Raw genomic sequence first — 16,201 nt, 5'->3', positions numbered from 1 at the left:
ATCTCTCTTACCCTTACGTTACTTACTCGATCAAACCACCTCACACCACACATTGTCCTCAGACATCTCATTTCCAGCACATCCATCCTCCTGCGCACAACTCTATCCATAGCCCACGCCTCGCAACAATACAACATTGTTGGAACCACTATTCCTTCAAACATACCCATTTTTGCTTTCCGAGATAATGTTCTCGACTTCCACACATTCTTCAAGGCTCCCAGGATTTTCGCCGCCTCCCCCACCCTATGATCCACTTCCGCTTCCATGGTTCCATCCGCTGCCAGATCCACTCCCAGATATCTAAAACACTTTACTTCCTCCAGTTTTTCTCCATTCAAACTTACCTCCCAATTGACTTGACCCTTAACCCTACTGTACCTAATAACCTTGCTCTTATTCACATTTACTCTTAACTTTCTTCTTTCACAGACTTAACCAAACTCAGTCACCAGCTTCTGCACTTTCTCACATGAATCAGCCACCAGCGCTGTATCATCAGCGAACAACAATTGACTCACTTCCCAAGCTCTCTCATCCACAACAGACTTCATACTTGCCCCTTTCCAAAACTCTTGCATTCACCTCCCTAACAACCCCATCCATAAACAAATTAAACAACCATGGAGACATCGCACACCCCTGCCGCAAACCTACATTCACTGAGAACCAATCACTTTCCTCTCTTCCTACACGTACACATGCCTTACATCCTCGATAAAAACTTTTCACTGCTTCTAACTACTTGCCTCACACACCATATATTCTTAATACCTTCCACAGAGCATCTCTATCAACTCTATCATATGCCTTCATAAGATCCATAAATGCTACATACAAATACATTTGCTTTTCTAAGTATTTCTCACATACATTCTTCAAAGCAAACATCTGATCCACACATCCTCTACCACTTCTGAAACCACACTGCTCTTCCCCAATCTGATGCTCTGTACATGCCTTCACCCTCTCAGTCAATACCCTCCCATATAATTTACCAGGAATACTCAACAATCTTATACCTCCGTAATTTGAGCACTCACTCTTATCCCCTTTGCCTTTGTACAATGGCACTATGCACGCATTCCGCCAATCCTCAGGCACCTCACCATGAATGATACATATATTACATAACCTTACCAACCAGTAAAGAATACAGTCACCTCCTTTTTTAATAAATTCCACTGCAATACCATCCAAACCTGCTGCCTTCCCGGCTTTCATCTTCCGTAAAGCTTTTACTACCTCTTCTCTATTTACCAAATAATTTTCCCTAACCCTCTCACTTTGCAAACCACCTCGACCAAAACACCTTATATCTGCCACTCTATCATCAAACACATTCAACAAACCTTCCAAGTACTCACTCCATCTTCTTCTCACATCACCACTACTTGTTATCACCTCCCCATTAGCCCCCTTCACTGAAGTTCCCATTTGCTCCCTTGTCTTACGCACTTTATTTACCTCCTTCCAAAACATCTTTTTATTATCCCTGAAATTTAATGATACTCTCTCTCCCCAACTCTCATTTGCCCTCTTTTTCACCTCTTGCACCATTCTCTTGACCTCCTGCCTCTTTCTTTTATACCTCTCCCACACATTTGCATTTTTTCCCTGCAAAAATCGTCCAAATGCCTCTCCCTTCTCTTTCACTAATAATCATACTTCTTCATCCCACCACTCACTACCTTTTCTAATCAACCTACCTCCCACGCTACTCATGCCACAAGCATCTTTTGCGAAAGCCATCACTGATTCCCTAAATACATCCCATTCCTCCCCCACTCCCATTACCTCCTTTGTTCTCACCTTTTTCCATTCTGTACTCAGTCTCCCCTGGTACTTCCTCACACAAGTCTCCTTCCCAAGCTCACTTACTCTCACCACTCTCTTCACCCCAACATTCTCTCTTCTTTTCTGAAAACCCCCACAAATCTTCACCTTCGCCTCCACAAGATAATGATCAGACATCCCTCCAGTTGCACCTCTCAGCACATTAACATCCAAAAGTCTCTCTTTCGTGCGTCTATCAATTAACACGTAATCCAATAACGCTCTCTGGCCATCTCTCCTACTTAGATAAGTATACTTATGTATATCTCGTTTTTTAAACTAGGTATTCCCAATCACCAGTCCTTTTTCAGCACATAAATCTACAAGCTCTTCACCATTTCCATTTACAACACTGAACACCCAATGTATACCAATTATTCCCTCAACTGCCGCATTACTCACCTTTGCATTCAAATCACCCATCACTATAACCCGGTTTTGTGCATCAAAACCACTAACACACTCATTTAGCTACTCCCAAAACACTTGCCTCTCATGATATTTCTTCTCATTCCCAGGTACATATGCACCAATAATCACCCATCTCTCTCCATCAACTTTCAGTTTTACCCATATCAATCTAGAATTTACTTTCTTACACTCTGTGAAATACTCCCATAACTCCTGATTCAGGGTAGTGCTACTCCTTCCCTTGCTCTTGTCCTCTCACTAACCCCTGACTTTACTCCCAAGACATTCCCAAACCACTCTTCCCCTTTACCCTTGAGGTTCGTTTCACTCAGAGCCAAAACATCAAGGTTCCTTTCCTCAAACATACTACCTATCTCTCCTTTTTTCTCATCTTGGTTACATCAACACACATTTAGACACCCCAATCTGAGCCTTCGTTAAGGATGAGCACTCCTCGCGTGACTCCTTCTTCTGTTTCCCCTTTTAGAAAGTTAAAATACCAGGAGGGGAGGGTTTCTGGCCCCACGCTCCCGTCCCCTTTAGTCGCCTTCTACGACACGTGAGGAATGCACATCAACCCTCCTGCGCACAACTCTATCCATATCCCACGCCTCGCAATCATACAACATTGTTGGAACCACTATTCCTTCAAACATACCCATTTTTACTTTCTGAGATAATGTTCTCGACTTCCAAACATTCTTTAAGGCTCCCAGAATTCTCGCCCCCTCCCCCACCCTATGAATCACTTCCGCTTCCATGGTTCTATCCGCTGCCAGATCCACTCCCAGATATCTAAAACACTTTACTTCCTCAACTTTCTCTCCGTTCAAACTTACCTCCTAATTGACTTGACCCTCAACCCTACTGTACCTAATAACCTTGCTCTTATTCACATTTACTCTTAACTTTCTTCTTTCACACACTTTACCAAACTCAGTCACCAGTTTCTGCAGTTTCTTACATGAATCAGCCACTAGCGCTGTATCATCAGCGAACAACAACTGACTCACTTCCCAAGCTCTCTCATCCACAATAGACTGCATACTTGCCCCTCTTTTCAAAACTCTTGCATTCACCTCCCTAACAACCCCATCCATAAACAAATTAAACAACCATGGAGACATCACACACCCCTGCCGCAAACCTACATTCACTGAGAACCAATCACTTTCCTCTCTTCCTACACGTACACATGCCTTACATCCTCGATAAAAACTTTTCATTACTTCTAACAACTATATATATATATATACATATATATATATATATATATATATATATATATATATATATATATATATATATATATATATATATATATATATATATATATATATATATATATATATATATATATATATATATATACAAAGGCAAAGGGGATAAGAGTGAGTGCTCAAATTACAGAGGTATAAGTTTGTTGAGTATTCCTGGTAAATTATATGGGAGGGTATTGATTGAGAGGGTGAAGGCATGTATAGAGCATCAGATTGGGGAAGAGCAGTGTGGTTTCAGAAGTGGTAGAGGATGTGTGGATCAGGTGTTTGCTTTGAAGAATGTATGTGAGAAATACTTAGAAAAGCAAATGGATTTGTATGTAGCATTTAAGGATCTGGAGAAGGCATATGATAGAGTTGATAGAGATGTTCTGTGGAAGGTATTAAGAATATATGGTGTGGGAGGCAAGTTGTTAGAAGCAGTGAAAAGTTTTTATCGAGGATGTAAGGCATGTGTACGTGTAGGAAGAGAGGAAAGTGATTGGTTCTCAGTGAATGTAGGTTTTCGGCAGGGGTGTGTGATGTCTCCATGGTTGTTTAATTTGTTTATGGATGGGGTTGTTAGGGAGGTGAATGCAAGAGTTTTGGAAAGAGTGGCAATTTGAAGTCTGTTTGGGATGAGAGAGCTTGGGAAGTGAGTCAGTTGTTGTTAGCTGATGATACAGCGCTGGTGGCTGATTCATATGAGAAACTGCAGAAGCTGGTGACTGAGTTTGGTAAAGTGTGTGAAAGAAGAAAGTTAAGAGTAAATGTGAATAAGAGCAAGGTTATTAGGTACAGTAGGGTTGAGGGTCAAGTCAATTGGGAGGTGAGTTTGAATGGAGAAAAACTGGAGGAAGTGAAGTGTTTTAGATATCTGGGAGTGGATCTGGCAGCGGATGGAACCATGGAAGCGGAAGTGGATCATAGGGTGGGGTAGGGGCGAAAATTCTGGGGGCCTTGAAGAATGTGTGGAAGTCGAGAACATTATCTCGGAAAGCAAAAATGGGTATATTTGAAGGAATAGTGGTTCCAACAATGTTGTATGGTTGCGAGGTGTGGGCTATGGATAGAGTTGTGCGCAGGAGGATGGATGTGCTGGAAATGAAATGTTTGAGGACAATGTGTGTTGTGAGGTGGTTTGATCGAGTGAGTAACGTAAGGGTAAGAGAGATGTGTGGAAATAAAAAGAGCGTGGTTGAGAGAGCAGAAGAGGGTGTTTTGAAGTGGTTTGGGCACATGGAGAGGATGAGTGAGGAAAGATTGACCAAGAGGATATATGTGTCGGAGGTGGAGGGAGCAAGGAGAAGAGGGAGACCAAATTGGAGGTGGAAAGATGGAGTGAAAAAGATTTTGTGTTATCGGGGACTGAACATGCAGGAGGGTGAAAGGAGGGCAAGGAATAGAGTGAATTGGAGCGATGTGGTATACCGGGGTTGACGTGCTGTCAGTGGATTGAATCAAGGCATGTGAAGCGTCTGGGGTAAACCATGGAAAGCTGTGTAGGTATGTATATTTGCGTGTGTGGACGTATGTATATACATGTGTATCGGGGGGGTGTTGGGCCATTTCTTTCGTCTGTTTCCTTGCGCTACCTCGCAAACGCGGGAGACAGCGACAAAGTATAAAAAATATATATATATATATATATATATATATATATATATATATATATATATATATATATATATATATATATATATATATATATATATATATATATATATATATATATATATATATACATATATGGGAGAGATGGCCAGATATCATTATTGGATTACGTGTTAATTGATAGGGGCGCGAAAGATAGACTTTGGATGTTAATGTGCTGAGAGGTGTAACTGGAGGGATGTGTATGCATTATCTTGTGGAGGCGAAGATGAAGATTTGTAGAGGTTTTCACAAAACAAGAGAGAATGTTGGCGTGAAGAGAGTGATGAGAGTGAGTGAGTTTGGGAAGGAGACTTGTGTGCGGAAGTAACAGAAGAGACTGAGTACAGAATGGAAAAAGGTGAGAGCAAACAACGTAAGGGGGTGGGGGAGGAATGAGATGTATTAAGGGAAGCAGTCATGGCTTGTGCAAAAGATTCTTGTGGCATGAGAAGCGTGGGAGGTGGGCAGATTAGAAAGGGTAGTGAGTGGTGGGATGAAGAAGTAAGATTATTAGTGAAAGAGAACAGAGAGGCATTTGGACGATTTTTGCAGGGAAATAATGAAAATGGCTGGAGGATTTATAGAAGAAAGAGGCAGGAGGTCAAGAGAAAGGTTCAAGAGGTGAAAAAAGGGCAAATGAGAATTGGGGTGAGAGAGTACTATTAGATTATTAAATCATTAAGAATATATGTGGGAGGCAGGTTGTTAGAAGCAGTGAAAAGTTTTTATCGAGGATGTAAGGCATGTGTACGTGTAGGAAGAGAGGAAAGTGGTTGGTTCTCAGTGAATGTTGGTTTGCGGCAGGGGTGAGTGATGTCTTCATGGCTGTTTAATTTGTTTATGGATGGGATTGTTAGGGAGATGAACGCAAGAGTTTTGGAAAGAGGGGCAAGTATGCAGTCTGTTGTGGATGAGAAAGCTTGGGAAGTAAGTCAGTTGTTGTTCGCTGATGATGCAGTGCTGGTGGCTGATTCATGTGAGAAACTGCAGAAGTTGGTGACTGAGTTTGGCAAAGTGTGTGACAGAAGAAAACTGAGAGTAAATGTGAATGAGAGCGAGGTTATTAGGTACAGTAGGGTTGAAGGTCAAGTCAGTTGCGAGGTAAGTTTGAATGCAGAAAAACTGGAGTAAATGAAGTGTTTTAGATATCTGGGGTGGATTTGGCAGCGGATGTAAATCAGAGGGTGGGGGAGGGGGCGAAAGTTCTGGAAGTGTATATATGTACAGAGCATCAGATTGGGGAAGAGCAGTGCGGTTTCAGAAGTGGTAGAGGATGTGTGGATCAGGTGTTTGCTTTGAAGAATGTATGTGAGAAATACTTAGAAAAGCAAATGGATTTGTATGTAGCATTTATGGATCTGGAGAAGGCATATGATAGAGTTGATAGAGAAGCTCTGAGTTTGGTAAAGTGTGTGGAAGAAGAAAGTTAAGAGTAAATGTGAATAAGAGCAAGGTTATTAGGTACAGTAGGGTTGAGGGTCAAGTCAATTGGGAGGTGAGTTTGAATGGAGAAAAACTGGAGGAAGTGAAGTGTTTTAGATATCTGGGAGTGGATCTGTCAGCGGATGGAACCATGAAAGCGGAAGTGGATCATAGGGTGGGGGAGGGGGCGAAAATTTTGGGAGCCTTGAAAAATGTGTGGAAGTCGAGAACATTATCTCGGAAAGCAAAAATGGGTATGTTTGAAGGAATAGTGGTTCCAACAATGTTGTATGGTTGCGAGGCGTGGGCTATGGATAGAGTTGTGCGCAGGAGGATGGATGTGCTGGAAATGAGATGTTTGAGGACAATGTGTGGTGTGAGGTGGTTTGATCGAGTAAGTAACGTAAGGGTAAGAGAGATGTGTGGAAATAAAAAGAGCGTGGTTGAGAGAGCAGAAGAGGGTGTTTTGAAATGGTTTGGGCACATGGAGAGAATGAGTGAGGAAAGATTGACCAAGAGGATATATGTGTCGGAGGTGGAGGGAAATATATATATATATATATATATATATATATATATATATATATATATATATATATATATATATATATATATATATATATATATATATATATATATATATATATATATATATATATATATATATATATAATTACATATTTTTTTTTTTCAAACTATTCGCCATTTCCCGCATTAGCGAGGTAGCGTTAAGAACAGAGGACTGGGCCTTTTTCGGAATATCCTCACCTGGCCCCCTCTGTTCCTTCTTTTGGAAAATTAAAAAAAAAACGAGAGGGGAGGATTTCCAGTCCCCCGCTCCCTCCCCTTTTAGTCGCCTTCTACGACACGCAGGGAATACGTGGGAAGTATTCTTAATCCCCTATCCCCAGGGATATATATATATATATATATATATATATATATATATATATATATATATATATATATATATATATATATATATATATATATATATATATATATATATATATATATATATATATATATATACATTTCTTTCGTCTGTTTCCTTGCGCTACCTCGCAAACGCGGGAGACAGCGACAAAGTATAATAAAAAAAAAAATATATATATATATATATATATATATATATATATATATATATATATATATATATATATATATATATATATATCTTTTTTTTCTAATGCTTGCTTACTTTCTTAACATGTTTTAAAGCAAATCATGGAATGAGGAGAAACGTGGTGCATCTAAAATTTTGAGATAAGATCTGTAGACTCTAGGACGGCTTGATATAAGTTTTACAGAGAATAGATGTGTTTGGAATGAATTTCGTAAAGAGTGCAAGTGTTTGGGATAAGGTCTTTAGAAAGAAAAGGTGTCTGGGATAAAGTCTTTAGAAAGTAGAAATGTTTGTGAGAAACTTTCGAGAAAGTGGACGTTTGGGAGAAGGTTCTTAGAACGTAAATGGTGGTTGGGGTGAGGTCTGTAGAAATAGAAGTGTTTCCTGTTAAGTCTTTAGAAAGTGGAATTTCTTTTTTGGTAATCGGTGCAAAAAGTAGAAGCGTCTGGAATAGGGCCATTTGAAAGATGAGGTATCATGGACAAGGAATTTAGAAAATTGAATATCTGGGACAAGTTCTTGGGTACGTAAATGTGTCTGACAATATCTTTAGAATGTAGTAGATTCTGGGATATAGTATTCAGAAAGCAGAAGTATCCAGGACATGCTCCTTAGATAGAGAAAGTGTCTGGGACAAGGTGTTTATAAGTGGAAGAATGAGGTGCAAAGCATTATTACCAATCAGGTTGACACACAAACTTATATATAACTCTATGAGCATTCCTACAACTACACACGTATTCCGCGACATATATTTGCTAAGATGGAGACAATATGCAATGCAATGAGTCATTTTGTAGTTGGTTTGAACTAATGGACAGAAGGAAACAATTTAGGTAATTGTACAGAAGAAAGCAAAATTACAGGAAGGTTGATTCTAATTGTATAAATGATTCAAGTCCAGGAAGTAACAGGAGCATGTATTTTAGGTGTCAAAGGACGAGTATGCACATCTTAGAGTATGGTGGCAATTAGACAACAACAGCTTCACTGAGATTGAAGACAACTTCACCGCACCTCAACGAACATTGAGACTTGATGATAAAACATATTCTGACCTTCAATTCAGGTAAGTTAACTTTCTCATTTCTCTGATTTAGTAAAGGTGAGAAATCATTGAACAAGTCATAATACAATACATAGATATCTATCATTAAGCCTGTCTCTCTCACCATGTTTAAGGGATTAAAAAAATAAAGAGATTCCAAACATAATCAAATACATCCAGCTAGGGACATAATTAGAAAGTAGTTTTGTCTGGAAATAGACGTGCTTACACATATTGTGACGCACTTTTAGCTAATATTTTTTCCATACATGTTCGTCTTAATATCCACGTGAGCGAGGTATCGTCAAGAACAGATGACAGAGCCTTATAGGGAAAATTCCTCACTAGGCTCCTTGCTGTGTTCCTTCTTTTGGAAACTAATATAGAACGAGAGGATTTCCAACAACACGCTTCCGCTCCCCTTGGTAGCCTTCTACGACACGCTGGGAATACTTGGCCAGTTTAATTTCTCCCCAGTCTACAGGGATGATAATCATTAATCATTATTAGTATCTTTTTCTCGATAATCCTGATTTTATCATCATTATTGTCATTATCATTTCAAAATTATTATTATTATTATTATTATTATTATTATTATTATCATTATTATCATTATTATTATTATTATTATTATTATTATTATCATTACTATTATTATTATTATTTATATCATTATTATTATTATTATTATTATTATTATTATTGTTATTATTATTATTATCGTTATTATTATTATTATTATCATTATTATTATGTTTATCATTAGCATTATTATCGTCATAATTGTTATGATCATTACTATTATTATCATTACTATGATCATCATTATCATTATTATCATTATTATTATTACTACTAGTATTATTATTATTATTATTATTATTATTATTATTATTATTATTATTATTATTATTATTATTATCATTATTATTATTGTATAAGTATCATTTTATTATCATCATTATTATTACTATTTTTATTATTACTATTATTATTATTATTATTATTATTATTATTATTATTATTATTGTTCTTATTATTATTATTATTATTATTATTATTATTTGTATGGGTTTTCAGAAAAGAAGAGTGAATGTTGGGGTGAAGAGGGTGGTGAGAGTAAGTGAGCTTGAGAAGGAGACCTGTGTGAGGAAGTACCAGGAGAGACTGAGTACAGAATGGAAAAAGGTGAGAACAATGGAAGTAAGGGGAGTGGGGGAGGAATGGGATGTATTTAGGGAATCAGTGATGGATTGCGCAAAACATGCTTGTGGCATGAGAAGAGTGGGAGGTGGGTTGATTAGAAAGGGTAGTGAGTGGTGGGATGAAGAAGTAAGAGTATTAGTGAAAGAGAAGAGAGAGGCATTTGGACGATTTTTGCAGGAAAAAATGCAATTGAGTGGGAGATGTATAAAAGAAAGAGACAGGAGGTCAAGAGAAAGGTGCAAGAGGTGAAAAAAAGGGCAAATGAGAGTTGGGGTGAGAGAGTATCATTAAATTTTAGGGAGAATAAAAAGATGTTCTGGAAGGAGGTAAATAAGGTGCGTAAGACAAGGGAGCAAATGGGAACTTCAGTGAAGGGCGCAAATGGGGAGGTGATAACAAGTAGTGGTGATGTGAGAAGGAGATGGAGTGAGTATTTTGAAGGTTTGTTGAATGTGTTTGATGATAGAGTGGCAGATATAGGGTGTTTTGGTCGAGGTGGTGAGCAAAGTGAGAGGGTTAGGGAAAATGATTTGGTAAACAGAGAAGAGGTAGTAAAAGCTTTGCGGAAGATGAAAGCCGGCAAGGCAGCAGGTTTGGATGGTATTGCAGTGGAATTTATTAAAAAAGGGGGTGACTGTATTGTTGACTGGTTGGTAAGGTTATTTAATGTATGTATGACTCATGGTGAGGTGCCTGAGGATTGGCGGAATGCGTGCATAGTGCCATTGTACAAAGGCAAAGGGGATAAGAGTGAGTGCTCAAATTACAGAGGTATAAGTTTGTTGAGTATTCCTGGTAAATTATATGGGAGGGTATTGATTGAGAGGGTGAAGGCATGTACAGAGCATCAGATTGGGGAAGAGCAGTGTGGTTTCAGAAGTGGTAGAGGATGTGTGGATCAGGTGTTTGCTTTGAAGAATGTATGTGAGAAATACTTAGAAAAGCAAATGGATTTGTATGTAGCATTTATGGATCTGGAGAAGGCATATGATAGAGTTGATAGAGATGCTCTGTGGAAGGTATTAAGAATATATGGTGTGGGAGGCAAGTTGTTAGAAGCAGTGAAAAGTTTTTATCGAGGATGTAAGGCATGTGTACGTGTAGGAAGAGAGGAAAGTGATTGGTTCTCAGTGAATGTAGGTTTGCGGCAGGGGTGTGTGATGTCTCCATGGTTGTTTAATTTGTTTATGGATGGGGTTGTTAGGGAGGTAAATGCAAGAGTCTGGAAAGAGGGGCAAGTATGAAGTCTGTTGGGGATGAGAGAGCTTGGGAAGTGAGTCAGTTGTTGTTCGCTGATGATACAGCGCTGGTGGCAGATTCATGTGAGAAACTGCAGAAGCTGGTGACTGAGTTTGGTAAAGTGTGTGGAAGAAGAAAGTTAAGAGTAAATGTGAATAAGAGCAAGGTTATTAGGTACAGTAGGGTTGAGGGTCAAGTCAATTGGGAGGTGAGTTTGAATGGAGAAAAACTGGAGGAAGTGAAGTGTTTTAGATATCTGGGAGTGGATCTGTCAGCGGATGGAACCATGGAAGCGGAAGTGGATCATAGGGTGGGGGAGGGGGCGAAAATTTTGGGAGCCTTGAAAAATGTCTGGAAGTCGAGAACATTATCTCGGAAAGCAAGGGTGGGTATGTTTGAAGGAATGGTGGTTCCAACAATGTTGTATGGTTGCGGGGCGTGGGCTATGGATGGGGATGTGCGCGGGAGGATGGATGTGCTGGAGGTGGGGTGTTTGTGGGGAATGTGTGGTGTGAGGTGGTTTGATCGAGTGAGTGGCGTGGGGGTAGGGGGGATGTGTGGAAATAAAAAGAGCGTGGTTGAGAGAGCGGAGGAGGGTGTTTTGAAGTGGTTTGGGCACATGGAGAGGATGAGTGAGGAAAGGTTGACCAGGGGGATGTGTGTGTCGGAGGTGGAGGGAGCGAGGAGAGGAGGGAGACCAAATTGGGGGTGGAAAGGTGGAGTGAAGGGGATTTTGTGTGATCGGGGCCTGAACATGCAGGAGGGTGAGGGGAGGGCGGGGAATGGAGTGAATTGGAGCGATGTGGTATACGGGGGTTGACGTGCTGTCAGTGGATTGAATCAGGGCATGTGAAGCGTCTGGGGTAAACCATGGAAAGCTGTGTAGGTATGTATATTTGCGTGTGTGGACGTGTGTATGTACATGTGTATGGGGGGGGGGGGTTGGGCCATTTCTTTCGTCTGTTTCCTTGCGCTACCTCGCAAACGCGGGAGACAGAGACAAAGTATAAAAAAAAAAAAAAATATTTATGGATGTGGAGAAGGCATATGATAGAGTTCATAGAGATGTTCTGTGGAAGGTATTAAGAATATATGGTGTGGGAGTCATGTTGATAGAAGCAGTGAAAAGTTTTTATCGAGGATGTAAGGCATGTGTACGTGTAGGAAGAGAGGAAAGTGATTGGTTCTCAGTGAATGTAGGTTTGCGGCAGGGGTGTGTGATGTCTCCCTGGTTGTTTAATTTGTTTATGGATGGGGTTGTTAGGGAGATGAATGCAGGAGTTTTGGGAAGAGGGGCAAGCATGCAGTCTATTGTGGATGAGAGAGCTTGGGAAGTGAGTCAGTTGTTGTTCGCTGATGATACAGCGCTGGTGGCTGATTCATGTGAGAAACTGCAGAAGCTGGTGACTGAGTTTTTTAAAGTGTGTGAAAGAATATGAATAAGAGCAAGGTTATTAGTTACAGTAGGGTTGAGGGTCAAGTCAATTGGGAGTTAAGTTTGAATGGAGAAAAACTGGAGGAAGTAAAGTGTTTTAGATATCTGGGAGTGGATCTGCCAGCTGATGGAACCATGGAAGCGGAAGTAAATCATAGGGTGGGGGAGGAGGCGAAAATTCTGGGAGCCGTGAAGAATGTTTGGAAGTCGAGAACATTATCTCGGAATGCAAAAATGGGTATGTTTGAAGGAATAGTGGTTCCAACAAAGATATATGTTTGCGAGGCGTGGCTATGGATAGAGTTGTGCGCAGGAGGGTGGATGTGCTGGAAATGAGATGCTTGAGGACAATATGTGGTGTGAGGTAGTTTCATCGAGTAGGTAATGTAAGGGTAAGAGAGATGTGTGGAAATAAAAAGAGTGTGTTTGAGAGAGCAGAAGAGGGTGTTTTGAAATTGTTTGGTCACATGGAGATAATGAGCGAGGAAACATTGACCAAGAGGATATATGTGTCAGAGGTAGAGGGAACGAGGAGAAGTGGGAGACTAAATTGGCTGTGGAAAGGTGGAGTGAAAAAGATTTTGAGTTGCCGGGGCCTGAACATGCAGGAGGGTGAAAGGCGAGCAAGGAATAGAGTGAATATGAACGATGTGGTATATCGGGGTCGACGTGCTGTCAATGGATTGAACCAGGCCGTGTGAAGCGTCATGGTAAACCATGGAAAGTTGTGTTATACCTGGATGTCGAAAGGGAGCTGTGGTTTCGGTGCATTATTACATGACATCTAGAAAATGAGTGTAAACGAATGGGGCTTTTGTTGTCTTTTCCTAGCGCTACCTCGCGCACATTAGGGGGAAGGGGGCTGTTATTCCATGTTTGGCGGGATAGTGATGGGAATGAATAAAGGGAGACAGTATGAATTATGTACATGTCTATATATATATATATGTCTGTGTGTGTATATATATGTGTACATTGAGATGTATCGGAATCTATATTTGCATGTGTGGACGTGTGTGCATATATATGTGTATGTGGGTGGGTTGGGCCATTCTTTCGCCTATTTCCTTGCGCTACCTCGCTAACGCGGGAGACAGCGACAAAGCAAATTAAAAAAAATACCATTATTATTATTATTGATATTATTATTATTTTTTTTTTCTTTTTCTTTTTTTTTGCCGCTGTCTCCCGCGTTTGCGAGGTAGCGCAAGGAAACAGACGAAAGAAATGGCCCAACCCACCCCCATACACATGTATATACATACGTCCACACACGCAAATATACATACCTACACAGCTTTCCATGGTTTACCCCAGACGCTTCACATGCCTTGATTCAATCCACTGACAGCACGTCAACCCCGGTATACCACATCGCTCCAATTCACTCTATTCCTTGCCCTCCTTTCACCCTCCTGCATGTTCAGGCCCCGATCACACAAAATCTTTTTCACTCCATCTTTCCACCTCAAATTTGGTCTCCCTCTTCTCCTCGTTCCCTCCACCTCCGACACATATATCCTCTTGGTCAATCTTTCCTCACTCATTCTCTCCATGTGCCCAAACCATTTCAAAACACCCTCTTCTGCTCTCTCAACCACGCTCTTTTTATTTCCACACATCTCTCTTACCCTTACGTTACTTACTCGATCAAACCACCTCACACCACACATTGTCCTCAAACATCTCATTTCCAGCACATCCATCCTCCTGCGCACAACTCTATTCATAGCCCACGCCTCGCAACCATACAACATTGTTGGAACCACTATTCCTTCAAACATACCCATTTTTGCTTTCCGAGATAATGTTCTCGACTTCCACACATTCTTCAAGGCCCCCAGAATTTTCGCCCCCTCCCCCACCCTATGATCCACTTCCGCTTCCATGGTTCCATCCGCTGCCAGATCCACTCCCAGATATCTAAAACACTTCACTTCCTCCAGTTTTTCTCCATTCAAACTCACCTCCCAATTGACTTGACCCTCAACCCTACTGTACCTAATAACCTTGCTCTTATTCACATTTACTCTTAACTTTCTTCTTTCACACACTTTACCAAACTCAGTCACCAGCTTCTGCAGTTTCTCACATGAATCAGCCACCATCGCTCTATCATCAGCGAACAACAACTGACTCACTTCCCAAGCTCTCTCATCCCCAACAGACTTCATACTTGCCCCTCTTTCCAAAACTCTTGCATTCACCTCCCTAACAACCCCATTCATAAACAAATTAAACAACCATGGAGACATCACACACCCCTGCCGCAAACCTACATTCACTGAGAACCAATCACTTTCCTCTCTTCCTACACGTACACATGCCTTACATCCTCGATAAAAACTTTTCAATGCTTCTAACAACTTGCCTCCCACACCATATATTCTTAATACCTTCCACAGAGCATCTCTATCAACTCTTTCATATGCCTTCTTCAGATCCATAAATACTACATACAAATCCATTTGCTTTTCTAAGTATTTCTCACATACATTCTTCAAAGCAAACACCTGATCCACACATCCTCTACCGCTTCTGAAACCACACTGCTCTTCCCCAATCTGATGCTCTGTACATGCCTTCACCCTCTCAATCAATACCCTCCCATATAATTTACCAGGAATACTCAACAAACTTATACCTCTGTAATTTGAGCACTCACACTTATCCCCTTTGCCTTTGTACAATGGCAATATGCACGCATTCCGCCAATCCTCAGGCACCTCACCATGAGTCATACATACATTAAATAACCTTACCAACCAGTCAACAATACAGTCACCCCCTTTTTTAATAAATTCCACTGCAATACCATCCAAACCTGCTGCCTTGCCGGCTTTCATCTTCCGCAAAGCTTTTACTAACTCTTCTCTGTTTACCAAATCATTTTCCCTAACCCTCTCACTTTGCACACCACCTCGACCAAAACACCCTATATCTGCCACTCTATCATCAAACACATTCAACAAACCTTCAAAATACGCACTCCATCTCCTTCTCACATCACCACTACTTGTTATCACCTCCCCATTTGCGCCCTTCACTGAAGTTCCCATTTCCTCCCTTGTCTTACGCACTTTATTTACCTCCTTCCAGAACATCTTTTTATTCTCCCTAAAATTTAATGATACTCTCTCACCCCAACTCTCATTTGCCCTTTTTTTCACCTCTTGCACCTTCCTCTTGACCTCCTGTCTCTTTCTTTTATACATCTCCCACTCAATGAGGGAATAATTGGTATACATGTTGTGTTCAGTGTTGTAAATGGAAATGGTGAAGAGCTTGTAGATTTATGTGCTGAAAAAGTACTGATGATTGGGAATACCTGGTTTAAAAAGCGAGATATACATATGTATACTTATGTAAGTAGGAGAGATGGCCAGAGAGCGTTATTGGATTACGTGTTAATTGACAGGCGCGCGAAAGAGAGACTTTTGGATGTTAATGTGCTGAGAGGTGCAACTGGAGGGATGTCTGATCACTATCTTGTGGAGGCTAAGGTGAAGATTTGTATGGGTTTTCAGAAAAGAAGAGTGAATGTTGTGGTGAATAGGGTG

At 40.5% G+C, this 16,201-nt stretch overlaps 2 protein-coding genes across 7 annotated transcripts in view; one reads left to right on the top strand and one right to left on the bottom strand.

The window, feature by feature from the left end:
- The window catches only part of LOC139761026 (uncharacterized), a 318,517-nt gene that overhangs the window by 8,900 nt on the left and 293,416 nt on the right, over window positions 1-16,201 (top strand). For 2 of the 4 annotated variants that reach the window (XM_071684776.1, XM_071684772.1), the window contains exon 3: window positions 8,640-8,779. The exons of the other annotated variants lie outside the window; for them this stretch is intronic. In XM_071684776.1, coding sequence (XP_071540877.1) covers window positions 8,640-8,779 — 140 coding nt within the window. The remainder of the gene's footprint in view (window positions 1-8,639; window positions 8,780-16,201) is intronic. 4 annotated transcript variants of the gene reach the window in all.
- The window catches only part of LOC139761025 (turripeptide Gsg9.2-like), a 364,470-nt gene that overhangs the window by 245,723 nt on the left and 102,546 nt on the right, over window positions 1-16,201 (bottom strand). The gene's annotated exons all lie outside the window — the stretch shown is intronic.

This window comes from Panulirus ornatus, chromosome 39, assembly GCF_036320965.1.
Source record: "Panulirus ornatus isolate Po-2019 chromosome 39, ASM3632096v1, whole genome shotgun sequence".
Classification (NCBI taxonomy): domain Eukaryota; kingdom Metazoa; phylum Arthropoda; class Malacostraca; order Decapoda; family Palinuridae; genus Panulirus; species Panulirus ornatus.
This window is presented reverse-complemented; position numbering and strand designations above follow the sequence as displayed.